The following is a 27,410-nucleotide window of genomic DNA, read 5'->3' on the forward strand; positions in this document are numbered from 1 at the left end:
ATGCTTAAAAGAAACAAAAAGTGAATTTTTAAAAATTCAAATAACATTTCAAAATTTGCATAATTTTGTAACTTTATCAGGAAGACCATATGTGTTTCATATCATTTTGTTATTAATCTGCAAAAAGCACCAATAATTTTTATTTAAATTGTGAAAGTGAGGTTGTATACATGAGTGTCACCAATGAGAAAATTTTTATTGATCTTAAAAACACTGAAAATTAAATGGCAACAGAGAAATTAAACCATGGTATTTCTAATTTTCATTTTACCTGCAGTGTTAGACTCTTAACTGCATTCCATACTACTCCAATAAACTCTTTCATTCTTTCTTCAGGACTTCTACAGCCTTCAGTTATAGTCAGCACAGCTTTCACAGGAACTGACAATGGTCTGGATTCTAAGAATAAGAACAGGCAGGATGATTTAATAGAAATGTACCAGTAAGTTTCACAAAAATATACAGAAAATATTTCCACTATTACTTCTTCCTGTGTTTAAAATTTTAAAATATATGAGATTATAAAATATATTAGATCATATTTACTGAAAGAATTACTCATTTTTACAATTATTCCAAATTAAAAAAAAATCTGTTAATAGTTAAGAGAGTGAAAATGACTGTTTTTCAGAGACTGATGACTGGGATGTTGGTTTATGGAGTAACAGTAATGCTCTATTTTGAATACATGGATGTGTTTACATTGTGAAAATTTACTTAATTATAACCTAACAATCTGTTCATTTCTCAGTATGAAGTCAAAACATAAATAAAAATCTTATCGAAATAGAAAACTGAACTTCCTTCATCCAGAATTAATAGAAAATGTGTCTTCCCAAATGTGAATTTTCCTAATAAAAGCTTACTCATAGTATCTCTCTACTTAAAATAATGGTTTTGATAGTAAGCAAAAGAAGCACTGGGCTTCCTCAGTGGCTCAGACAGTGAAGAATCTGCCTGCAATGCAGGAGACCCAGGTTTGATCCCTGGGTTGGGCAGATTCCCTGGAGAAGGGAATGGCTACCCCACTACAGTATTCTTGTCTGGAGAATTCCATGAAGAGAGGAGCCTGATGGGCTATAGTCCATGGGGGTCACAAAGATTTGGACACGACTGAGCAACTAACACTTTCATTTTCACTTTCAAAAGAACTGATCACATAAAAGCCAGGTAGATGTTACAAGAATTTTCTTCATCTAAATCAAGAAACTTAGAGAACTTCAATAATTCTTATAATGAAAATTTCAGAAATCAAATAATAATTTATAATATATGTGGACATGTCTATATATATGTTACATTTTTATGTACTGCATACATATAATTGATAGGGTGCTATTTTAAATGCCATAAAATAAATGACTCAGATCTTGGTTTTCAAGACTTTTACTAAGCTAAATTTGATAATCATTGGAAAAGTAAGTGCTACCACATTATCACTATGAGAATGACAAGTGCTATTATCTACTCATACTTTCCCTTTCCCCTCTATTTGGTTCACATATTTGCATTTATAGTAGATTCAAAGTATCTTAAGGGCATGGAACATAAACCTTTTATTCTCATACTAATAATACCATAGCCTACCACATTATACACATTAGAAACATTCAAAAAATGTTTGTAAAAAAAAAACAGTTGGAGAGAGATCCATAGAGTTAGAGCATTCTAGGCAGATGGGAACAACACTGCAAAGCACCAAGATGGGAGTGTACTTAGGATTTTCAAGAAACCACACAAAAGCGAGGATGGTTAGAACAGAGTAAGAACGAGAGAAGCAAGAGACGAGGTCAGAGGTACCAATAGGGACCAAATCATACAGGGCTTCCACAGGCCATGGTAAGGAGGTTGGGTTTTATTTTGAGGGAGACAGGATATGACTCTAAACAGTCTTGAAATTAATGGACATATTTTGAGAGAATTTTTCTGGCTACTATGTAGACAACGGTCTACATAAATATTAAAACAAGAAGACAAGCTGTGAGAGGTGGTAGTAGCAATAGAGCTAACAAGAATGGGGAATTTCTGTATTGTTTTCAAAGATGCAGCCAACAAATTTACTGATGGATTAATATTACAATAAGAGAGAAAAGTAAAGCAAGGATAACTCCAAGGTTTTATATTTGATCACCTGGAAGAATGGCACTAGAGGGGAGAGGAAAAGGAAATATAGTTTTATACCTATCAGGCTAAGATTTCCATTACAAGTTCAAATGAAGATATCAAAGTGTCATATGGATAAACAACAAAAAATGGAAAAAATATGAACAAATAATTCATATAAAACATAATTTGGCCAAAAAACTTACTAAGATATGATCAACTTTCCTTAATAATAAAATAAAAATTAAGGCAACAATCAGATATTCTTTTCAGTTGTCATCTTGGCAAACATTTTAATCAGTTAATTTGTATTTTTAAAAACATCTGACATTGTTGAAGCCCTTTGTTAGAATGTTTCATATACTGGGACTATAAGGATAGCTTGCAGAGTGAAATTACAAGACAGGATATTTAAACATGCAAGTTTTTCTACAAAGTAATTCCATTTCTAAAAACCTATGCTACAGAAATATTAAAACATATGACATGTGAGATTCATATCAATAATTTGAAAAATTTTTAGTATCAGCAGTATTATTTGAAATAGTGAAAAAAAGGGAGAGAAGGAAGGAGGAGAAAGGAGAGGAAGAAAATGGTAAGCAATTAATCTATTCATCAAAAAAGATATGGCTGAATTAACTTTGGAATATTTGTGATAAGGATTATAATTCAATCATTTAAAAATGAGGAACAGTTCAACATATGACAGAAATCATATTTTTTATACACTGTGATATAAAAATATATGCATTTCTGTAGTTTAATCCATATGTTTTTAAAACAGTATGTGAGATTGAGCATGTGTTTATTTATCTCATTAACACAGAGCTACAGAGAGGTAAAATACAAACCCTTCACAGAGGTTACCAGTGAAGACAGTAAAATGGAATTGTATGAGGGAAGGAGGTTTTTAACTTTTTACTGTATATTTCAGAATTGATGTTTTACAACAGTAAATCATGTCCGACTCTTTGCGACCCCATGGACTGTAGCCTGCCAGGCTCCTCTGTTAATGAGATTCTCCAGGCAAGAATACTGGAGTGGGTTGCCATGCCCTCCTTCAGGGGATCTTCCCAACCCAGGGTCAGAACCGAGGTCTCCTGCATTGCAGATGGATTCTTTACCATCTGAGCCACAAGGGAAGCCCAAGAATGCTAGAATGGGTAACCTAACCCTTCCCCAGGAGATCTTCCCAACTCAGGAATTAAACCGGGGTCCTCCCACATGGCAAGTGGATTCTTTAGCACCTGAGTTACCAGGGAAGCCCCATTTTAAAATAAAACACATCTTAATTTACATCAACTCACCTGGACCTTACAGTTATTCTTACATATCTTAGCAGGTATGAGAAGAATATGGCGACATAAACTTATTGTAGAACTCTGCCAATTTAAATAACTAAATTACATGTAGACCAACCATATCCAAACATGCACACAGATGTTTACAGAAGCTTTATTCAAAACTATCAAAACCTGGAAGCAACCAAGATGTCCTTTACAAAGTGACCTGCTAGATAAACTGTGGTGCACTTAGAAAATGGATTATTATTCATTAATAGAAATGAACCATAAAAACACATGGAGTAAATTTAAATACATATTTCTAAGTGAAAGAAGCCCATCTGAAAAGGCTACATACTGAATGCTTCCAACTATGTGACAATCTGGAAAAAGCATAACTATGGAAATAATAAAAACATTAGCACAGAAGTTAAGGAGAGAAGAGCAACAGGCAGAGCAAAGAATGTTGGGGACATTGAAATTACTCTGTATATCGCTATATTAGAAGATATATGTTGCTATACATTTGTTCAAACAGAAAAATATATTACACCACGAGTGATCCCTATTGAGAAATAAGGATTTTGGATAATAATGATGGATCAGTATAAATGCATCAAGTGTAATAACATACCACTTTGGTGGGGTTTTTGATAATGCGGGAGACTACACATGTGTGGGGCAGTAGATACGTGAGAAATCTCTGAACCTTCCCCTCACTTTAAATGCGAGCCTAAAACTGCTCTAAGAAAATAAATTCTAAAAATATAAATAATTTTTAAAAATGCAGGCCAAATTTTAAAACTCCTTGAAACCAAGGATACCAAAGGTTTCCACAAAAGCTGCTTACGGTCAAATTTTTAAAATCTACTGACAGAGGATATTCAGTTCAGTTCAGTGGCTCAGTCTGTGTCCAACTCTTTGCAACCCCATGAATCGTAGCATGCCAAGCCTCCCTGTCCATCACCATCTCCCGGAGTTCACTCAGACTCACATCCATCGAGTCTGTGATGCCATCCAGCCATTTCATCCTCTGTCGTCCCCTTCTCCTCCTGCTCCCAATTTCACCCAGCATCAGAGTCTTTTCCAATGAGTCAGCTCTTCACACAAGGTGGCCAAAGTACTGGAGCTTCAGCTTCAGCATCATTCCTTCCAAAGAAATCCCAGGGTTGATCTCCTTCAGAATGGACTGGTTGGATCTCCTTGCAGTCCAAGGGACTCTCAAGAGTCTTCTCCAACACCACAGTTCAAAAGCATCAATTCTTCAGCGCTCAGCCTTCTTCACAGTCCAACTCTCACAGCCATACATGACCACAGGAAAAACCATAGCCTTGACTAGACGGACCTTAGTCGCCAAAGTAATGTCTCTGCTTTTGAATATACTATCTAGGTTGATCATAACTTTTCTTCCAAGGAGTAAGCGTCTGTTAATTTCATGGCTGCAATTTGTAGAAAATTCTGAAAGCATATTGTCACCCTGCTTATTTAATGTATATGCAGAGTACATCATGAGAAACGCTGGACTGGAAGAAACACAAGCTGGAATCATGATTGCCGGGAGAAATATCAACAACCTCAGATATGCAGATGACACCACCCTTATGGCAGAAAGTGAAGAGGAACTAAAAAGCCTCTTGATAAAAGTGAAAGAGGAGAGCAAAAAAGTTGGCTTAAAGCTCAACATTCAGAAAACAAAGATCATGGCATCTGGTCCCATCACTTCATGGGAAATAGATGGGGAAACAGTAGAAACAGTGTCAGAGAATATTAGTGTTGTATAAATAATGTTATTACAATTTGAAAATAAAACCATCTAATAAATGTTAATATTATCAAGCAGATTGGACATCATTACCTGACTGTTAAGTGATATTTCAAGTCATTACACACCAAAAGCTGTATTTGCTGATATTATGATTTAAGAAGTTATACAAGGTGTTGAAATCTCTATGTGGCTTAAAAGTGTTTTCCAAAAAGCTATGAAAAATATAATCAGTTTAAAAATCTCTTTAAGTAGAATGATCAGGCTATTAGAAGTGTAAAAGCTCCTATTTTAGATACACTAATTTTCAATCCATCATATTATCTAAAAGACAACAGAATAGGAAGACAAGCTTGTATTTTCAAAAGATAATTTTTTCTGTAATTATGTACATTTTAAAGGTAGCACAGGCATACTCTATAATACTGCCAATTTTGAACCACACTTTATTTAACCAAAATGTCTGTAACATCTACTACATGCTGGGGACTAATCTAACGTCAGAAGTCAATAATAAGTACATCTAAAGTCAAGAATACTACTCATGTTAAATGTTGCATTGTGTAATAAGAAGTTCATTAAATTACTTTAAATATAGAGAATAATAATTAAAAATTACTGATATGAGACAAGATACAGAAGATATAGAAAAAACTTGAAGATTACCAGATCTGAAACAAAGTGACTTTCCTTTTTTATTCACAATGTTTTAGTGCTACCTTAAACATCATTTCCTGAGAAACAGTCACTGAATTCCCCAAATTAGATTTGGCCCTTCCTCTATAATCTCATAGAATTCTGACATAGTTCTGTATAATATATTTAATTCTTCATGGTATAATGCAAAAGTTTCAGTATTGTTTCTCCAATGGAAGCAGAAGAGCACAGTAATACTGTACAGCAATAAATGCAGTGGTTAATAGATGGACTTCAAAGATATATTCTGCCTGCCCCTCCCCACTATTCTTACTCTTTCAATGAGAAAGGATCTTTATGTATATATTTATTAATCTAACACCAGCTAGATAAAATTGGCTGAAAAAGCATAAAGCCTGAAACTCCAAGCCACAGAAGTAAATGTCTATATTTTTTGCCTCCATATGTCAGTCAATGATTTACATCAGAACATCCTTTTACCTTCTCATGGCTGAACTGGAACCTGGTAACAATGTACGTCCAAAACCTCTGTTCTTATTTTGAGGATTTAAGTAATGGTATCAATGGTTAAATGGTAACTCTGAGTATCCTATAGTATGTCTAGAACAATGGCACCAAATAATGACATTTGATACCAAATGGTTTATGTTCCTGAAGTTCAAGATTCTCATCATAACAAGGTTACTTAATGATACTAAGGAATCAAAAAACATTTGTTCAATGACAGTAGAATTCAGCTCCCAGAGTAAGTGTTTCTCAAAATTAAGCCATTTCTGTTCCAAGCTTCTATCATCTGTTGCATAAGAGTCTTAGAGAGATGCTGTAACAAAAGTAGGCCAACTTTGGTTTTTGGTCAATAAGGAAGGAGGACTTCTAATGGGAAATTAAGAAAAAAAAATTCCTATAGCAATTTTTCTTTTAAACATTAAGACTTCTAACCACCAATTTATATAATTATGTACTTTATTCAGTAAAATGCAATTCAGTTTTCGTAGTGCTAAAACCAAGACAGTATTCATTTCACTGCAAGGACAATCCATGTTTCCTATATTCATTTCATGTAGCACCATGAAATAATAAGAATGCCTTGCTCAGTAAGCATTAGTTGAAATCAATCATTAATATTTTAAAAAGAGGAAAAAATTATATGTGCATCTTCTTTAAATAAATCTTTCCCTAGTAGTGTATTGACATTGTTTTTAAAACGTACTTTTGTGTAAGGTACATATTTATGATTTATAGTTTCATTTTATTTAAAGTTTTCAATAATCACCAAGAAAAAAAACTGTATCAATCTTTAGTTTCTCCTGTATGTTACTGGGAAATCAAGTTGTTCAGTCATGTATTTACTCTTAATTTTACTGGCCCAAGTCCTTAAAATGGCTCATAAATTCCTACAGGATCAGGATCCCTACTGTCCTTTTGACTTCCTCTTCAATCCCGGGTCCCGGGACTTTCTGCTTCAGTCAGACTGTCCTCCTTACTATTTCTTGAAGGCAAGACTACTGGAAAAAAATGATGGATTGAAGAACACAGCAGAAGAGGAATCACACCACCTGTCTCTCAATCCCCCAATTCCTTACTCTGAAGGAGATCTCATAAGGATTTAGGGAATCACAACACAACAGAAATAAAGGCAGATTTGTGTATCTTCTTATATTGCTATTCTTCCATTCCATTGGTGTGGCTTAGAAAACAGTTGAAAATGCGACAGAGGAAAATGCTATCCCCTTCCAAGACTTATGAGCTATGGAAAGTTGCTTAGTTCAATTCAATAAGCATTATTGATTGCCTACATTTGCTAGGACCTTCAGAAACAAAGAAGCATAAAGATGGAGATCATGTCTTTGAGGAGCTTACACTGGAAAGACAGAAATGAATGAATAACAAACTTACTAAATGGGTAGGTAGCACAGACCTGTTTTAGAAAATTTTATCATTATGTGGAGAAGGAAATTGGCAACCCACTCCAGTATTCTTACTTGGAGAATTCCATGGACAGGAGCCTGGCGGGCTACAGTCCTTGGGGTCACAGAGTCAGACATGACTTAGTGACTGAGCCTGTACCGCAAACGCATAGCTACAGAAAAGAAGTTGTTAACTCACTCATAATCCTAATAATGACTCTGATGTCACTGGAAAGAAATATACTTCTTGCCAAAGATAAGAAAAATACAAGCTGCTACCTCTCCCAAATATTTGAGAAATATCCCTGGGGAATGTGGGAGCAAACTTGAAAAGTTGCAGGATGTCAGTTTAAATCAATAAAGGATGGAAGATAAATAAGGCTAAGGAATGTGATTACTATGTCCCTAAATAAAAATAACTAAAGAAATAGAATTTATTCATTCATGAAGCAATTATTTACTTAATTTGCTCAATGCTAGAAATAGCTGTTAGATTCTGGGAATACAAATGTGAGTAAGTCAGATACAGTATGATAAGCATTATGAGGACAGAAAAGAGGTCCTACGGTAGGGAAGCTTGGAAGAATGGCACAGACCTATTTTAGAAAGACTGAAAGGGAAAAGTTTCTTCATTGAGAGGGTAACATTTAAATAAAAACTTAATAGTTATGAAAACAGCAATGGAAGCAATAGAAACAGAACATGCAAAAGATCCCAGGCAAGAAAAAGCATGCAGTGTTTGAAGAAGTGAAAGATGATCAATGTAACACAAAATGACAAAAGATGAAATGAAAGAAGCCTACAGAGAGAGGATCAGGTCGAACTCTTGTCAGCCTCAGTAAGGAGTTTGGATTCTACCTTAAGCGTAACAGGAAGTCACAAAAGCATTTCAAGTAGGGAATAAAATGATCCAATTTAGATTTTTAGTAAGATGACTCTTGCTATCATCTAGACAACAGATGATAAAATAATCTGGAAATGACACTAGGGAGACTAATCAGGATACCCTTACATTATCCTATATAAGAATTATACAGTTCTGACTAGGAAGCAGCATACAAACAGACTGAAATAAAAACACTAAGAATAACTTGGAGGCAGAACAGATAGGGCAAGGAGATACTAAAGATGAGTCCTGGGTTTCAGCCTTGAGCAACATGGGCAATGGTGTTAAGGGTAGGTACAGAGTTGTACACATTTGATACAGTTTGGCTTTAAGGACCTGCCTGTAAGATATCCAAACAGAGCTGTCCAGGGAACTGAACCTGAGACACCTTAAAAGAAAAAAAGAAGGAAATAGAAGAAAAGAAGCAATAAAGCAAGTAAGTTAAAACAAATGTAAAATAGAAAGATCATCAGTATGAATTAAATGTTATTATATAGACATAAACAGAAATACTGGGTTTTAAGTCAGCTTTAGAATGATTATGATCAAATAAACAAGAAAAAATAAAACTACACTGTACTGTCAAAACCTAATAAATAAAATAAGCTTCACTTTGCTTGAAGTCTGTACCTTTCCTCTTAAAATGCAAACATAAAAGATGTGATCATATGTTTTATCTGAATTGCATTTTACCATACACATATAAAGAACTTTCACATATCTTACTTAAGACTTAAAACTGTAAGATAGTTGGGTACACTTATTACCATATTAAAAATAAATTGCGGCTATCTGAGGTTAGCTTAACATGGGAGGGGAACTGGGTTAAAACCGTTTATTTCTGTCACTAACCTACTAGTTTTCCTACTATACCTTAATAATTATTGATCTATACTTCACACTGATCATGGTTTTAGGCAACACTATTTGGCAATGGGGTTGCCTGGTGGCTCAGCTGGTAAAGAATCTGCCTGTAATGAAGAAGACCCCAGTTCAATTCCTGGGTTGGGAAGATATGCTAGAGAAGGGATAGGCTACCCACGCCAGTATTCATGGGCTTCCCTGGTGGCTCAGTTGGCAAAGAATCCACCTGCAATGTGAAAGACATAGGATAGATTCCTGGGTTGAGTAGACTCCCTGGAGAAGGGAAAGGCTACCCATTCCAGTATTCTGGCCCGGAGAATTCCATGGACTGTACAGTCCATGGGGTCACAAAGAGTTGGACATGACCAAACAACATTCACTCACTGACTGTTTGGCAATATAAAATTAAATAACCTAAAGAAAAAGTGACCTTTACATAGTAATGTTATTTTAAATTTCTGGAGTTTGGATAATATATAAACCTTTAAGCAACTTGCCATAAGAACTGCAATGATGCCTGAGACTTTTCATTAAAATACAAACTACATTTGATACTATCACTCCTGAAAGCCCCTTGGGAAATAATGGCTTTTGGATTCTGCAAGTCAGCGTGACATGGCATGCAAAAGTGCATCTCATGCCGAGCCAACCAGGAAAATATATGTCATCACTATGTGACATTCAGAATTTCATCTGGAAACTATAATCTTGTTCTGACTGCAAAAGAAGGGAAAAAAGACTGCATACAAAACAATTTGGTTGAATTTTTGCTGAATTCTTGCCAGTTTGTATAAAATATTAGAACAACTCATTTCCAAAGAAGACCATACATTTGAAAACCTTTCCATGTACTTAATATCACCATATATTCTCAAAAAACTTCAAAATTAACTGACAAATTTTAAATTCTGTTATAATTCTAATTAATGAATCTGCTTATAACTGTTTATAATGAAACAGTTTCAAAATTAATAAATTCTGCAAGGTAGAACTTTATTTTCAAAACTATATATAACAGAACACCTCCTAATTCCTCTTCCCCACATGAATAAACTATAGGTTGAGAAACAAAACAAATGAACACCTGCCATAAAGTTTGCAATCTTATGCATCCCATGTCTTGGTCTTCTAAATTATTTTTCACCCTGCCCTCCATTCACGCATGCAAAACCTTCAAAATTCACTTATGTTATTCCTATCAAAACAGAAATGCATAAGTGTGATTTAGTCTATATGTTATACAATCAACATTTTGTGTTTTAAAACTGCTGTGATTAAGCATAAAATGAAAAATTAGTAGACGTGAATCGAGATAGATGATTGCCTTTAAAAAATTATCCCCAGGAGCCATGTTTCTGCTATCCCTACATTTTCTGGTATCCATATCTCACACCCTTGAACACAGAGGTTGGACACTTGACCCAAGCTGGGCTGCCACTGGCCAAGTCATAATGTCTAACCTCCTTGACCACAGTGATTGTCCAAGATGTGTGCATATGAGCCAAGAAAGCCCAAAGAAAACTGCTTCCAATATTTTTTCAACAAGTACTGGACCATATCATTGTCTCTTTGATCAGAGCTAAGCATTCGAGTCCAGAGGTACCACAGCCATGCTAGGTCAAATACACACACATTCATATAATAAGAGAGAGATAAACCAAAATGAAAACACAAGAATCCTCACAGAGTGGAATCAGATTCAAAGTCATTCCAAAGACAAGATTTGTATTGTATTTATCTTTCTTACCATTTTGGTTATCAGAATCAATCAATTTCCCCCCTCCCCTTTTCTTTTAACTTAAAATTATTTGAATACAGTTTTCCTCTCTTGCTATCAGAGAGTCCTTCCTAATTTAGAAATGTAAATTCCTTCTCCAGTAAGGCAATCTCCTATTAGTTAGGAGAAAATGAGGCAATGTTAGTAGTTGTACCTGCACAGACCTTGTAGTAACACTGCATAGCCTACATAGGCTGCAAAGTGCTACAACATGATTTAAACATACCATTGGGCTTACTTCCTCAAGAACTACTCACCTTCATGCCCAGCCTAGCTTATCTGGCTCTCGCTCCTTCCATTTCCACATTTACTGGTCATTATACCAATGACTTTCTGCCTAAGCTGCATGTTTGTGGAGACGTTATTGATTTTTTATTCTTTTAATCATTTCTCCATCCAGAATTCTTGAACTACATTACCCAATACTTTGTTCAGTTTAACTTGGCTCCTTGAGACCCTCCCACCTGGACCACATATGACAGACTCTCTCTGTTTGTGTTTTGGATCCCAATACAGCAGTGTCCCCAAATGTGCTGCATAAAACTACAAGACCATCTACTGAGCTACAGGGGATATATATGAGAATAGTCACTCATACTTACTTTTACTCAAAAATAAGGACATACCGTTAATATTTAGTAAAGTGGAAAAGCACTGTGTATCTTTCCCATGACAGAAGAAAGCACGTAACACTACATTAAATATACTGAAGGAAGAGAAGACACTCAGTAACGGAAGGAACCGGCACTCTTCTGTTTCAGTTAACTGATGCATATTATAATTTACGTATACACATTTAATCAAATTGACAAATTTGATTATCTACATTTAGGGAAAATAAATTATCTACTTTATTATAAATTATAAATAATAATTAATAAATTATAAATAATAATCTAAATATTTAAAATATAATAATTATAAATTATTCCTCAATTTTAAAAGATTCCTGTAAAACACAAAGGGCCAAACATATGAGTTAAAGATACCACGAACAAAAACATTAACAAATAAAGATGCCACTAACTTATTTAAAAGAATAAGGCAACATCTTTCCACTAATTTAGAAGAATATCTTATTTATACAAGCAAGACAGAAATGTACTAAACCTTTTCAAAATGGATGAGAATGAAAAATAAGTGTCCTGTGTGCATCATTAAAGACATTCCCAGGCTCAGGTCAACGAATCTCTCAGTAAGGGAGATTTTCAGTTATGTCAGCCACTACTGTAATAATCTGAATTAAGAATTAAATCTTTAAGTTGTTATTACAATGAAGTATTAAACTATTTTTTCAATGAAGCAGAGTATTACTCTCACTACAATATTATTGATGTATTACTAAAATTCTATCAAAATAGTAAGATTCAAATGTTAAAATTAAAATTATCTTACATGCTCTATATTAATATAGTGTTAAACATATTTAATGCATGACTCAAATGACTCGTGAATGCTTACCTGAGATTTTTTACTCATAGAAAAGTACTAAGAAAAAAGTTTGAAGGATAATACTCTAAAGATAAACTATTTCAAATAGTTTGTGTTCTCTGTACTTGTTTTAACTCATTCTCTTACTACTGTAATCAAAATGTGAGCCTGTATCAGTTGTGTTCAAGGAAACTAAAAATAGTAGTTTTGTTAGTTTTTTCTACTTTATCCTGTTTCATTCTACACTTGGGTTAGGACATTTAAAAGGCAAAGGAGTAAGGTAGTGAGGACTATAATTAGTGAGTTAGTGAATAAACTAACTCCAATACGATGGAGAATGTAAAAGTACCTTCTCAATATTTAAATAATTTACCATCTATCTTCTCTGGAACGTAGCATTGAAATGTATACAATGCCGTGTATAAAACAGATATCTAGTGGGAAGTTCCACAGGGAGCTCAACCAGGTCCTCGGTGGTCTCACCCTAGAGGGGTGAGATGGGTGTGGAGGGTGGAAGGGAAGCTCAAGGGTGGGGGGATCTATGTATATTTATGGCTGATTCACACTGTTGTATAGCAGAAACTAATACAATATTGTAAAGGAATTATCCTCCATTTAAAAAGAAATTTTTAAAAAGCTATCTCCTCTGACAAAATTCAGTGAAGTCTATATTCTACTTTCAAAGTAAAAATGAGAGTTAAACTTGGACATATTAAAAGAAACCATACATCAATTTCCTCTTACTGTCTCAGAAAAATTAAAAAAAAAAAAAAAAAGGCCAAGGAGGTAAGGAAACAAGTATTTTTTTAAATTAAATATGAAATAATGACTGGTCTAATTCTTGAAAACTGAGGCTTCAAGAAGAAAAGGCATTATGAGCGTGCTATACAAACCGTAGTATATTTACATATAAAAATTAATAAACCTAGTTTAACAAACTTAACACATTCTTGAAATGAATCAGCAAACATTAGAAGCATTCTTCTGGACACACAGGACACACTAAAAAATGTATAAATTACATTTTTTAACAGAGCCTATGATTTACTTTAGGACTCCTCATATGAACACTAGCAGTGCCAGACATTCAGGTATGCAGTCGTGCCAAGTGAGTAGTGCAATTATCAGACATGTCCATAAAAGATCATCATCAAGTGATCCAGGGATGTTCATGTAACATAAAAATTAAACGTTAAAAAACTAGTTGCCGGGGGCCAGCGTGAGGAATTCCGCCCATGGCAAAGGTCATGAGGAAGGAGGCTTGGCATATGCAAAGGCGTGATCAAGCCTCAGGAAACCCCCTGTTCCCGAGCATCTAACCCCAAAACCAGAGTCTGTTTTATGCTCTCACCTACACCTCTGACTTTACGGGGCGCTCTCCCCCATAACCGTTTCTCTCGGAGAAGGAGTAAACGTGCAGCTCCAAGACAATAAAAACTCTTGGGCGTGACAAGAGTGTTTCAGCTTACGGACTCCTCTGAAGGTTATCTAGCCCACTTGTATAGGTTTGTCCAGCCACATGTGATTGCTTACAGCCTCCCAACCTGAGAGGCACGAGATGTTTTAGACTTACTAAAGGCAAATTCTTTGGGGGAGTTAGAAATTATTAGTATAGTTAGTTAGGAATTATATTGGTGAAGGGTCTCTTCATTTGTTGTGTCAATAATTGCTGCTAATTCCCTGCTCTGGGTGGGACAAGGATGTCTCAGGTCAAACCTCTCTGCTGACAGACTAGCTTGTATGACAGGATTATCCTTACTGCCGCCACTAGGCACATGATTGTTTACTACCTCTCAACCATAAACAGCACAGAGAGTTTTGGAGTATTTTGAGAGTCTTAATAAGCATAGGACTTTTTCTTCTTGTTGAGTCAATGATCGCCGCCAGGCCTCTATATCCTTAGGTACCTGGGAATATATTAATCAATCTATTTGGAATATAGCAAAGGAAATATGGTAGTTTTTGATGTTAGCAATACTAGACTTTTTGAGTTAATGGATTTTCTCTTTTGTAATAGATCACTGTACTTTGTTATAAATCACTGTGTCCTTGCTATGTAAAAATGTAACTCTATCATATCTTAAGACTAAATAGATCTTAAGAGGAGCATTGGTGAAAGGATTTTCATTTGTCGGGCTGATGTTTGCTGCTAAATCTCCATGTTCCCTACCCTTATAATGAATATAACTAACATATAGGAGAAATAAGTATTAACCTTTAAACATATAGGAGAAATAAGTATTAACCTTTAAGCATATAGGAGAAATAAGTGTTAACCTTTAAGACTAATCATGTTAACCTTGGGTTAAATAAATTCCTTTCTTGATTGTAACTCACTACACCCTCACCCTATAGGAATGTAACTTTATTTGGAGGGTGGTGCCTGGTTTAAGAAAAAACACCCTTGGAAGAAATAAGTTTTTTGGTTATCAGAAAGAAAGGATCATAAAATGTCAGCAGGTCTCACTCATGGCCAGAAGATGATGTAATATCCCTAAGACCTTTTTTTTATACATTTATGTGAAGCACCTGATTTTGATAAAGGTCAGGACTGCTGACCCCCACGTGACTCTGTATTCATCCCTATGTGTAACAAAAGGTATATAAGCAAACCCAAAAATAAAGAAATCGGATCAGTTTCCAGAAAGACTGATTCCCTCATGTCGTTCTTTTCTGCTCCCCATTTTTCGGGCTGAATTCCCATCTGGAGCGTGGGTGCCCTCCAAGTCTACTTATTTGCCCCGGTTTTCAAGACCACGCGAGAAGGAGCCCAAGGAGGGGCACCTTCCGATATTCAAGTGGCACCGGTGGCCCAACGTAGATGGTGCAAATTCCTTGTCTTGGAATTTTATTGGTATCCCACGTAAACCAAGTTATTCAGCCCCCTTTTTTCTCTCCTACTATTTTCTGGCCGAATTCCCATCTGGTACATGGGTACCCGCCAAGCCTACTAATTTTGCCTGGGCTTCTAAGATAGGACCGGGGGGGCCTGAGTGCCACCTCTCCTTCTGGAGAACGGGAAGACGCCTGTGGCCTACGTAGGTGGTGAATGGTATCCCATGTGAACCAAGTTATTCAGCCTCTTTTTCTCCGCTAATCTTCTAATCCCTTTCTATCTGTAATTAAATAAGTTATTTCCAGAGACGCCGACTCCGTCCCCACCTTCGAATCACCCTGGATCCACCGGGGCTGGAACCGGGCAACTAGTCTATAGTTAGAGCCATCTGGATGATGGCTAAAATATCATATGATCATCTGGCAACCATTGGAATCCTTTAGCAAAGTAAGCTTACAAATTGTCTCATTATAAATTACTGCCCAGAATAGCACAGAATAGTTTATTACCCAAGGTAGCACAGAAACAATGTATAAGTTAATGTGAATATTAAGTAGAATTTTTAAATCTATAGACTGATAATAGTTTTTCCCACAAGTTTTAAGTTTACAAATAAATTCTCTTACAAAGTAAAAAAGGGAAAAGAACACTTTAATAAATCTATATTTCATTAAGGTCTCTGATTACTTTCTGAATAATATTTTTAATTTCTTTTATTTTAAACATACTTCATTAGATAAACTTCATTTTATTTTAAACCTTTCTTTATTCTATAAGGGGAAAATTTTTGAGATCTACATTTTACCCCTGAGACAATAAAATCAATTACACATTATACATTAGTGTGTACTCTCACGCTTTAATATTTTCCTATGAAACTAAATAATTAATCACAAAAGAAGGGAATTTTATGCTAAATTACATGATTAAAGTGAGCAACTTCTAATATACATAAATCCACAAAAATATATTTCTTGTACATGAATACTAATTCCACACTATAATTAGGAACATATCTGCTCAACATTTAAGCTTACTCATAGTAACAATGACTTAAAGAAATGGCAACCCACTCCAGTACTCTTGCCTAAAAAATCCCATGGACGGAGGAGCTTGGTGCAGGCTACTGTCCATGGGATTGCAAAGTATCAGGCACGACTGAGCAACTTCACTTCACTTAAGCAGATTTAGATGAATAACTATATTGGTATGCCCCATTTTACTTACAATCAAAAATTATTACAAAATTAGAATCCAGAATATATCAGCACCTTCAGGAGCAACTAGTATCAGCAAAAATTAGAAATGTACCTCCTTAAAACCATCCTGTAAGTTATACTGCCTTGGATAGAATGATTTTTTAGATGAAGGCATTTCAAGCTTAAAGTGTTAAACTGATAAACTAATAAAAAATACTTGGCAAAGTGTAATATCATGTTTTATTTTCTTATAAGGAGCATATTACTTCCATGTGAAAACCAAGGAGCTTGCCTTAAAAAACTATATATTTACTAATCTTACATTCTCTGAAGCAATGCAAGGAAATCAGTACTTATCCTGCATCAATACTTATTTGCAGAGAGACAATTAACTAAACTGACATATAATGATATATACTTTATCTTCTTACATTTTCCTCAAAGTGGCAATTCTCTGTTAAATCTTATACCTGCTTATAAGATCTTATATTCTACTTTATCTGTAATCTCACTGTATAAATTATAAACTTTACAGTAGCTCTAATTTTTCCTTCTTTCCCACTTGCCTCACTATAACTATTGACATACCCAAGTTTCAGTACAGTCAAATTTCATGAAACAGTGGTATACAGAGGCTGTCTCTACATATTCAACTTCCATTCATTCGTTAAAAACTAAAGCTCCTCTGGCCAACAGACATTGGCCAATTAGTTTTTCACCTTCATTGTTCTTGGTAGTATTTAAGGAGTCAAATTAAAAGTTCTTCTATTATTTTAAAGTACTTACAGTACTTTAGACTTTAGAGGTACATAACATTGTAAGATGAAAATGGGTAGTATTTTTTAAAGAGCTATCATTTATGAAGGATACTGTTTTTTAAAGTTTTCATCTCCATTACAGACATCAGACAATTTCATCAAGAGTTCCAAATTAACACTCAAACCATTTCCAAAACATAGGATAGACAGATGTCATAACTGTGAATGGCTTCTTTGTTTTGAAAGATACACAGATTCTCTAGAAGATTATTTCGAATTCTGTGATAATATCTTCATGTGAAACATGCTTTCACTCTGACTTGGCCTGCCCTACGTGCCTATGTCACTGCAATAGAGCTGTTCTGCTGTCAACACATTTCCAGCCATCAAGTACGTGTTCCCCCTGTAGCCAACTACTTAAGTCAGTTTCACTGAGACTGGAAGAGGATGTGTGCTTCTTGATAAATAATTAAAAAGCAAAATCAAACCCTGTGCAGTATCACCAAACCTTGGTGTTCATATGCCGGAACTGCTACATAATGTGTGTGCTGTGTGTGTGCTAAGTCGCTTCAGTCGTGTCTGACTCTTTGTGACCAAATGGACTGTCTGCCAGGCGCCTCTGTCCATGGGATTCCCCAGGCAAGGATACAGGAGAGGGTTGTCATTTTCTTCTCCAGGGGATCTTCCTGACCCAAGAATCAAACACACATTTCTTACGTCTCCTGTGTTGGCAGGTGGGTTCTTTACCACTAGCACTACCTGGGAAGCACTCATAACTTGGGGATGAACTTAAGACCAACTTTGGACCTTAGGTTGCAAATACAAAAACAAAAAGATTATTTTAATAAGAATTCAGGCATAAATTCACAGACAGAGCTACTTGTAAAATTCAGTTAAATAATTAAAATGTGCATTTCACAACACTGTGAATACACATTCTCCTCAACATATGATGGGGTTATGTCTTGATAAACCCATCATAAAGTGAAAATATCTTACGTTAAAAATGCATTTAATATACCTAACTTCCTGAACTTCAGAGCTTAGCCTGCTGCTGCTGCTAAGTTACTTCAGTCATCTCCGACTGTGCGACCCCACAGACAGCAGCCTACCAGGCTCCCCTGTCCCTGGGATTCTCCAGGCAAGAACACTGGAGTGGGTTACCATTTCCTTCTCAAATGCATGAAAGTGAAAAGTGAAAGTGAAGTCACTCAGTCATGCCCAACTGTTAGCAACCCCATGGACTGCAGCCCACCAGGCTCCTCCATCCATGGGATTTTCCAGGCAAGAGTACTGGAGTGGGGTGCCATTGCCTTCTCCGAGAGCTTAGCCTAGCCTATCTTAAATGTGCCCAAAAGACTTCTATTAGCCTACAGTTAGGAAAAATTATCTAACACAGAGCCTATTTGATTCTAAACTGTTGACTATCTCATGTAACTTATTAAACAGTGTACTGAGAGTAAAAACCAAAATAGTTGTATGGCTGTGAGTCTATTGTTCTTTACTCTAGCAGTTACAGGGCTGACTAACAGGTGTGGCTCACTACCCCTGCCCAGCATTACCACAGAATTCTATCTCATATTGCTAGTCTCAAAAAAGATCAAAATTCAGATTCAAACTACAGCTTCTACAGAACGCATATGGCTTTCACAGTATCATAAAGTCGAAAAACCTTAAGTCAAAAACTATTATGAGTAGGGTACCATCTCTGTACTTAACACAACTGAACTGTACACTTAAAAAGGTTAAAATTAAGACGGTAAAAGGAAAAGAAAAATAATAAGAAAAAAGGTTTGTAAAACCATATGAAAAACTTAACAAATTCATTATAGCTTATGACACAATGTAAATAATAATTAAAATAGTGGTAACTACAAATAGCTGTGAAAAGAAGAGAGATGAAAAGCAAAGGAGAAAAGGAAAGATATAAGCATCTGAATGCAGAGTTCCAAAGAATAGCAAGAAGAGATAAGAAAGACTTCTTCAGCGATCAATGCAAAGAAATAGAAGAAAACAACAGAATGGGAAAGACTAGAGATCTCTTCAAGAAAATTAGAGATACCAAGGGAACACTTCATGCAAAGATGGGCTCGATAAAGGACAGAAATGGTATGGATCTAACAGAAGCAGAAGATATTAAGAAGAGGTAACAAGAATACACAGAAGAACTGTACAAAAAAGATCTCCACGACCCGGATAATCATGATGGCGTGATCACTCACCTAGAGCCAGACATCCTGGAATGTGAAGTCAAGTGGGCCTTAGAAACCATCACTACGCACAAAGCTAGTGGAGGTGATGGCATTCCAGTTGAGCTCTTTCAAATCCTGAAAGATGATGCTGTGAAAGTGCTGCACTCAATATGCCAGCAAATTTGGAAAACTCAGCAGTGGCCACAGGACTGGAAAAGGTCAGTTTTCATTCCAATCCCAAAGAAAGGAAATGCCAAAGAATGCTCAAACTACTGCACAATTGCACTCATCTCACATGCTAGTAAAGTAATGCTCAAAATTCTCCAAGCCAGGCTACAGCAATACGTGAACCGTGAACTCCCTGATGTTCAAGCTGGTTTTAGAAAAGGCAGAGGAACCAGAGATCAAATTGCCAACATCCGCTGCATCACGGGAAAAGCAAGAGAGTTCCAGAAAAACATCTATTTCTGCTTTATTGACTATGCCAAAGCCTTTGACTGTGTGGATCACAATAAACTGTGGAAAATTCTGAAAGAGATGGGAATACCAGAGCAGCTGACCTGCCTCTTGAGAAACCTATATGCAGGTCAGGAAGCAACAGTTAGAACTGGACATGGAACAACAGACTGGTTCCAAATAGGAAAAGGAGTACGTCAAGGCTGTATATTGTCACCCTGCTTATTTAACTTCTATGCAGAGTAAGTACATCATGAGAAACGCTGGTTGGAAGAAACACAAGCTGGAATCAAGATTGCCGGGAGAAATATCAGTCACCTCAGATGTGCAGATGATACCACCCTTATGGCAGAAAGTGAAGAGGAGCTAAAAAGCCTCTTGATGAAAGTGAAAGAGGAGAGCGAAAAAGTTGGCTTAAAGCTCAACATTCAGAAAACAAAGATCATGGCATCTGGTCCCATCACTTCATGGCAAATAGATGGGAAAACAGTGGAAACAGTGTCAGACTTTATTTTGGGGGGCTCCAAAATCACTGCAGATGGTGACTGCAGCCATGAAATTAAAAGACGCTTAGTCCTTGGAAGCAAAGTTATGACCAACCTAGATAGCATATTCAAAAGCAGAGACATTACTTTGCCAACTAAGGTTCGTCTAGTCAAGGCTATGGTTTTTCCAGTGGTCGTGTATGGATGTGAGAGTTGGACTGTGAAGAAGGCTGAACGCCGAAGAATTGATGCTTTTGAACTGTGGTGTTGGAGAAGACTTGAGAGTCCCTTGGACTGCAAGTGGAACCAACTGGTCCATCCTAAAGGAGATCAGTCCTAGGTGTTCATTGGAAGGACTGATGCTAAAGCTGAAACTCCAGTACTTTGGCCACCTCATGCAAAGAGTTGACTCATTGAAAAAGACTCTGATGCTGGGAGGGATTGTGGGCAGGAGGAGAAGGGGACGACCGAGGATGAGATGGCTGGATGGCATCACCGACTCAATGGACGTGAATTTGGTTGAACTCCGGGAGTTGGTGATGGACAGGGAGGCCTGGCGTGCTGCAATTCATGGGGTTGCAAAGAGTTGGACACGACTGAGCAACTGTACTGACTAACTGGCACATTTAAAGGACTCAATTTTTAAATTGAAAGCAATATAGGAATTGTCTACTCTAATTAAAAATAAAATAGAAAATTATTATTATTTTTATTTTGTATTGGGATATAGCCAGTTTAAAATGTTGTGACAGTTTCAAGTGAACAGCAAAGGGACTCAGCCATACATAAACATGTATCCAATCTCCACCATACTCCCCCATCCAGGCTGCTATATAACATTTGGCACAGTGCCATTGTTGGTTATCCATTTTACATAGCAGTGTGCATGCGTCCATTCTAAACTCTGTAAATATCCCTTCCCCCAACCCTCCCCGCAGCAAACATAAGTTCATTCTCTAAGTCTATGAGTCTCTTTCTAGAAAACAGAAAATTTTGAGACATAATTCTAAGCAAAGAAAATGATTAATACTGAGCACTCAACAACAAAGAGAATATCAACAAGGTTTCCTGAGAACTGATAATGGTGGGCATCCAAAGAGCACAATACATTGGTCATAAACTAGAAAGGTTATATCCAGAGCTTTTTACCATCTATACATGCCAACAGTCCATAAACAAGGCAAGAACAGGCATTTGTTTGATAACTGCTAATTGTACGGCTTCCCAGGTGGCACAGTGGTAAAGAATCTGCCTGCCAATGCAGGAGATGTTGGGTTTGATCCCTGGGTCAGGAAGATTACCTGCAGTAAGAACTGGCAACCCACTCTGGTATTCCTGCCTAGAAAAAATTTCATGGGCAGAGAAAGTTAGTGGGCTACAGTTCGTGAAGTTGGAGAGTCAGATATGACTAAACACACATATGCACACACACAATTTTTATGCTAGCTTGAGTAGCTGGAAATACAGACATCATTAACTGTAATGAGAATATCTACAGGATATGGAAATTAAGGGTTCCAGAGATGAGGGAACACTAAAGAAAGGAAATGAAAATATCCATATCCACAACTCAAATGCAAAGAACCACAACTCAAATGCAAAAGTTCACATTTATAATTTGAAATAAAGAATACTGTATTTGCCTGATCACATGGTAGTTTTATTGTTAGCCTTTTAAGGACCCTCCATACTGTTCTCCATAGTGGTTGCAACAATTTTCATTCCTACCAACAGGGTAGGAGGGATCCCTTTTCTCCACACCCTCCTCAGCATGTACTGTTTTGTAGACTTTTTCAAGGTGGCCAATCTGACCAGTGTGAGGTAATATCATATGATCCAGTAATCCCACTCTTTGGCATATATCCAGGGCATAATTCAAAAAGATAATGCACTCCAATGTTCACTGCAGCATATTTACAATAGCCAAGACATGAGAGCAATCTAAACGTCTACTGACAGAAAAATGGATAACGAAGATGAATAATGAAAGAAGAAAGAAAGAAGAAAGCCATAAGAAAGAAGAAAATAATGCCATCTGCAGCAATGCAGGTGGACCCGGAGATTATCAACATTAGTGTTAAGTAAGACAGAGAAAGACAAATATTGTATGATATCACTTACATGTGGAATCGAACAGAATTTTTTAAAAATGAGATAAATGGATTTATTTATAAAACAGAAATAGACTCACATTTTGAAAACAAGTTTATGCCTCCGCAAAGGGGCAACATGTGGGAAAAGGATAAACTAGGAGTTTGGGATTAACACACATACACTACTACATATACAATAGACACCCACAAGGACCTACTATATATAGCACATGGAATTGTAATCAATATTCTGTAAATAACCTGTATGGTAAAAGAGTCTGAAAAAGAATGATTATGTGTATACGTATAATTGAATCACTATTTAGTACATCTGAAACTAACACTGTAAATCAGTTATGCTTCAATAAAAAGTTTAAAATAAATGCATTAATTTTTTTAAAGAATAACGTGCTGTTTATGTTTTCAGATTCTAAACAGTAATAATTACTGATGAGAGATTATGCTCAAGGTTTTTCTTAAAATATTAATTTCTTGTAATTAAATGGGAAAGTGTAAGAAAGGAAAAATGGGGCTTCCCAGGTGGCGCCAGTGGTAAAAGAACATGCCTGCCAATGCAGAGGACTTCAGAGACACAGGTTCAATCCCTGGGTTGGGAAAGATCCCCTGGAGAAGGGCACAGCAACCCACTCCAGCAATCTTGCCTGGAAAATCCCATGGACAGAGAAGCCTAGTGGGCTACAGTCCATAGGATGGCAAAGAGTCAGACACAACTGAAGCAACTCAGCACCCACAAGAGAGCAAAATAAACCTCAGATATTAATATCATTCATGAACTGATAGACAACTGATGAAATGTGAATTTACCTATAAAACTTCTCCATGCATAGTAAATATTTTCTATATAGTTCTATGTCATACAATTTCATTTAAAGAAGTATTTTCTATCATCTTTACTCATCCTTAACAATTACTTTAATTATTATGTGGTTTAAAGAACTGGACTAAATATAGTAAAGCAGGAGGTTAATGTGCATATAAAATTAAACTTATCAATTGATACTTAATGAACATTTACTAAGAGCTGATATTTATAAACCATTATGTAAATTACCAGATCAAGCAATTTAAAGTATAAAACTTAGCATGCTATCTAAAGGAAATGTCTAATTTTGTATTAAAAAATCAATTCAAGTTACAGACCATCTTCCTATGATACAAAAAATAAGCATAGTCATTTTTTTATCAAATGGTAAAATAAAGTCTCAACGGAGCAAAAGGCCTGTGGATACTGACAGGTGGAAGTTGAATGATTCCATAAAACAAACATAACATAATATTTTAAGAAACAGAACACAAAATAATAGATATGAATAAAACTCCACAAAAATGTATGTTAGTACTTTTACCATTGTTGTTTTTAAATATGGTAAGGAAACTAACTTTTTCTGTAAACAAACACTAGCATGAACCTTCTTGTGTATTTAAACATATTTTAAATTCCTCAAGGTCATCAATCATGTCTTATTAATATTTCTACCCACAAAATTACTTACAACAGAGTCTGGCCCATTATAAATACTCAATAAGTGTTTTTTGATTATTAAAAATATAAAATCTTTTTTTATATGGTTGGGGATGTATGCGTTATAGGGAATAAAGCTGAATATCTAAGGGATAATATTAGAAACTTAAAACACTACTTGAAATCACCAAGCGGGTTTTTTAAATTACATAAAAGGAAATAAAAGATAATGTTTTATGGAAGAATATTTATGCTTTACATTTGCACAGCTCATATAGCTAACAAAGTAAGCAAAGGGGGAGGAAAGAGGATTGAGATGTAGGGTGGACTATAAGGATTCACTTTAAGAAGAAACATACTACTGGGAGATGATTCTCCAAGGGTCTCTTGTTTTTGCCTGTCTTACAAGTAGAGGCAGAGAGTACCTTTGTTTCCAGTGGTATTTTCAAGGGTATCTGTACAGTGTACAGCCTCAGAAAACAAACATATTGTCTTTCACCTGAGCAAAAAGCAGATTTGCTCACAGTCTTGCAAGACGTATATGGAGCCTTCCTCCCCCAGAGAAAATGGAGGCATAGCTTTTACCCATTTAAAGCTTGAGGTTTCTCTCCTGTAACATAATCCACTATATACAGGTATCTCTTAGCCCTCTTTGTGTCACCCTGTGGGAATAAGGCTTAGGGCAGGGACACACAGACACAGACACAGACACAGACACAGACACAGACACAGACACAGACACACACACACACACACACACACACACGCTAATACTTTGGTAAAACTGCTAATGCTATAGATAATAAAGTCTTTTGTCTCTGTTCCAGGAGTCTTGTGTCTTGGTCAGCTTCATGAAAATGTGGCCTGGATTACTCCTTAGCTAGGAGGGAAGGTGAAATCACAGATCCTTTAGAGTTTTGACACATACCTGTTACGGTTTTTGTTTTTACAGGGCTGCTGGCATATTCAGATGCCTGATATGACTGTTGCTTTGCCAAGGGTGCACTTCCAACAGACACCTCATCCTCCTTCCTTCTGCTAATTGGCATAACAAGAGGAACAGCAATTACAGGCTGCTGGAGAGAGTCAAATGAAAAACTGAATTATTTACTATTTCTTAAGTACAAACATAGCATCACTGAAGAAAGTCCTTCACATGTTGGGGTCAATGCTTTACTATTTAGTATTATTTTTTAAATTAATAACCATCCATAATCTCTACCTTCAGAGATAACCATCATTAGCTATTTCCCCTCTATGTCCACATATTTTGTTTTCAACTGAAGTATAATTGAGATACATCTTTATGTTACTTTATGTGCACAAGACAGTAGTTGATATTTCTGTACATTACAAAATGATCATCGTGATATGTCTAGTTATCCATCTGTCACCATACAAAGATACTGTGACATAATTGACTACATACTCCATGCTATATACATGGGGCTTTATCATTTTAAATCAATCAATCAATTACTCTTGCCCTCCCTTTTTATCACTGTTTCTCTCACATATACCCACAGGGACGCTTAACAATTTCAATCTCAATCAGAATTCTGCACAAAAACCAAGAGCACTTGGAAATAATTAAAATTTCATGTAAATTTTAGCAAGTAGTATAAAGATAACATGGCAGAAGCAAATTGAAACTAAAATTAACTTTGAAAATTATGATCACTAGAAAATGAAAAATTATCCTTATAAAATGATATTCAGGGAAATACTTCTATAAACTGATTATGTCCACTATTAATAAAGACAGTCCAACTTTGGGGAGAATTGCTAAAATTCTCTTTTTTCTGAAAAAGTGATATCCACAGCATATTTAGAAAGCACAGAAAAACATCTATAGTTAGAGAAAGCTGGAAAACATTATGATCTTATATTGAATGCCTGAGTGCTGATCTCGAAAATAAAACAGCTGTTTCATCTTTATTCACTGAAATAAAGTCTGATGTTACAGCTGATGACGCCCAATACAATCTTGTCAGATTTTTGGCAAAAAAAAAAAAAGGTATTTTTAAGTTTGCTGTAGGATCAAAGATCAATGTTGAACTGAGTGGAAAACAATCATCAAATGTTGGGTTTCAGCCACAAATTGAGCAGGAAATTGCAGTTGGGGAAACAACAGATGATAACTGTGATACAGCTGCATCAGATGATGAATCTGGAGGGGGCTGTTAGGCAGCAGTATGATCTAATGTTACACTCAACACTACAACATCCACACTTTCACAGATTCAACTTCAAGCCTCACCAACTTGATGCTTATTTAATATTGCTTAAATTATAAATTAATATTTCAATGAGAACATATGCACATTATATAACCATATGATATAATAGGAAAAAGCCAAATCATGTTACAAACTATTACTTTGATTAAAAGGACAAGACAACTGATAAACAGAAAATGAAAAAATTACATGCATTGTGGGAAACATCACAACACAGAATATCTACTTTCCTGTTAAGTATTTAGTGAAACTGATAATATTTATACAAATCTAAATAGGAGATAGTATTTAACACCTAGATAAGAAATAGTGAGTCTAATTTAAACTTATTCATCTACAAAATAAGGGGGTGGAGATGTCTACTAGAAAATCTCTTTATGCTCTTAACATTTAGTGATTTCATAATCCTTTGAATTTCCTCGCCATCATTTATAAGCATGGAATATGATGAAGCACTCTAAGAAGTTACAATCAAGTTTAGAATCAAAATTAATATATGAGAAAAATTATGTGCTATATAGTCTGATATTTAACTCATGCACAACAGTTGAAGATGAGACTAACAGAAGCTACGGTATTGTAAATACCAAACAACAACAACAAAATCTTTATGTTCGTGGTTCACACTCTGGGTGCAAGCTTCCCTGATGGCTCAGTGGTAAAGACTCTGGCCGCCAATGCCAGAGACAGGGGTTCAACAGATTACATATAGTATATAAAATATGTAATATATAATATATATATATGCAGGGTCAGTTCAGTTCAGTTGCTCAGTCGTGTCCGACTCTTTGTGACCCCATGAATCGCAGCACGCCAGGCCTCCCTGTCCATCACCAACTCTCAGAGTTCACTAAGACTCACGTCCATCGAGTCAATGATGCCATCCAGCCATCTCATCCTCTGTCGTCCCCTTCTGCTCCTGCCCCCAATCCCTCCCAGCATCAGAGTTTTTCCAATGAGTCAACTCTTCACATGAAGTAGCCAAAGTACTGGAGTTT

At 35.9% G+C, this 27,410-nt stretch overlaps 1 protein-coding gene across 5 annotated transcripts in view; it reads right to left on the reverse strand.

Moving 5' to 3' along the window:
- Positions 1-27,410, reverse strand: part of VPS13B (vacuolar protein sorting 13 homolog B) — a 787,290-nt gene that overhangs the window by 435,841 nt on the left and 324,039 nt on the right. For all 5 annotated transcript variants that reach the window (XM_069600522.1, XM_069600521.1, XM_069600524.1 and 2 more), the window contains exons 21-22: positions 25,101-25,248; positions 272-399 (exon numbers count right to left, since the gene is read on the reverse strand). In XM_069600522.1, coding sequence (XP_069456623.1) covers positions 272-399; positions 25,101-25,248 — 276 coding nt within the window. The remainder of the gene's footprint in view (positions 1-271; positions 400-25,100; positions 25,249-27,410) is intronic.

Source organism: Ovis canadensis, chromosome 9 (assembly GCF_042477335.2).
Source record: "Ovis canadensis isolate MfBH-ARS-UI-01 breed Bighorn chromosome 9, ARS-UI_OviCan_v2, whole genome shotgun sequence".
In the NCBI taxonomy this organism is placed as follows: Eukaryota; Metazoa; Chordata; class Mammalia; order Artiodactyla; family Bovidae; genus Ovis; species Ovis canadensis.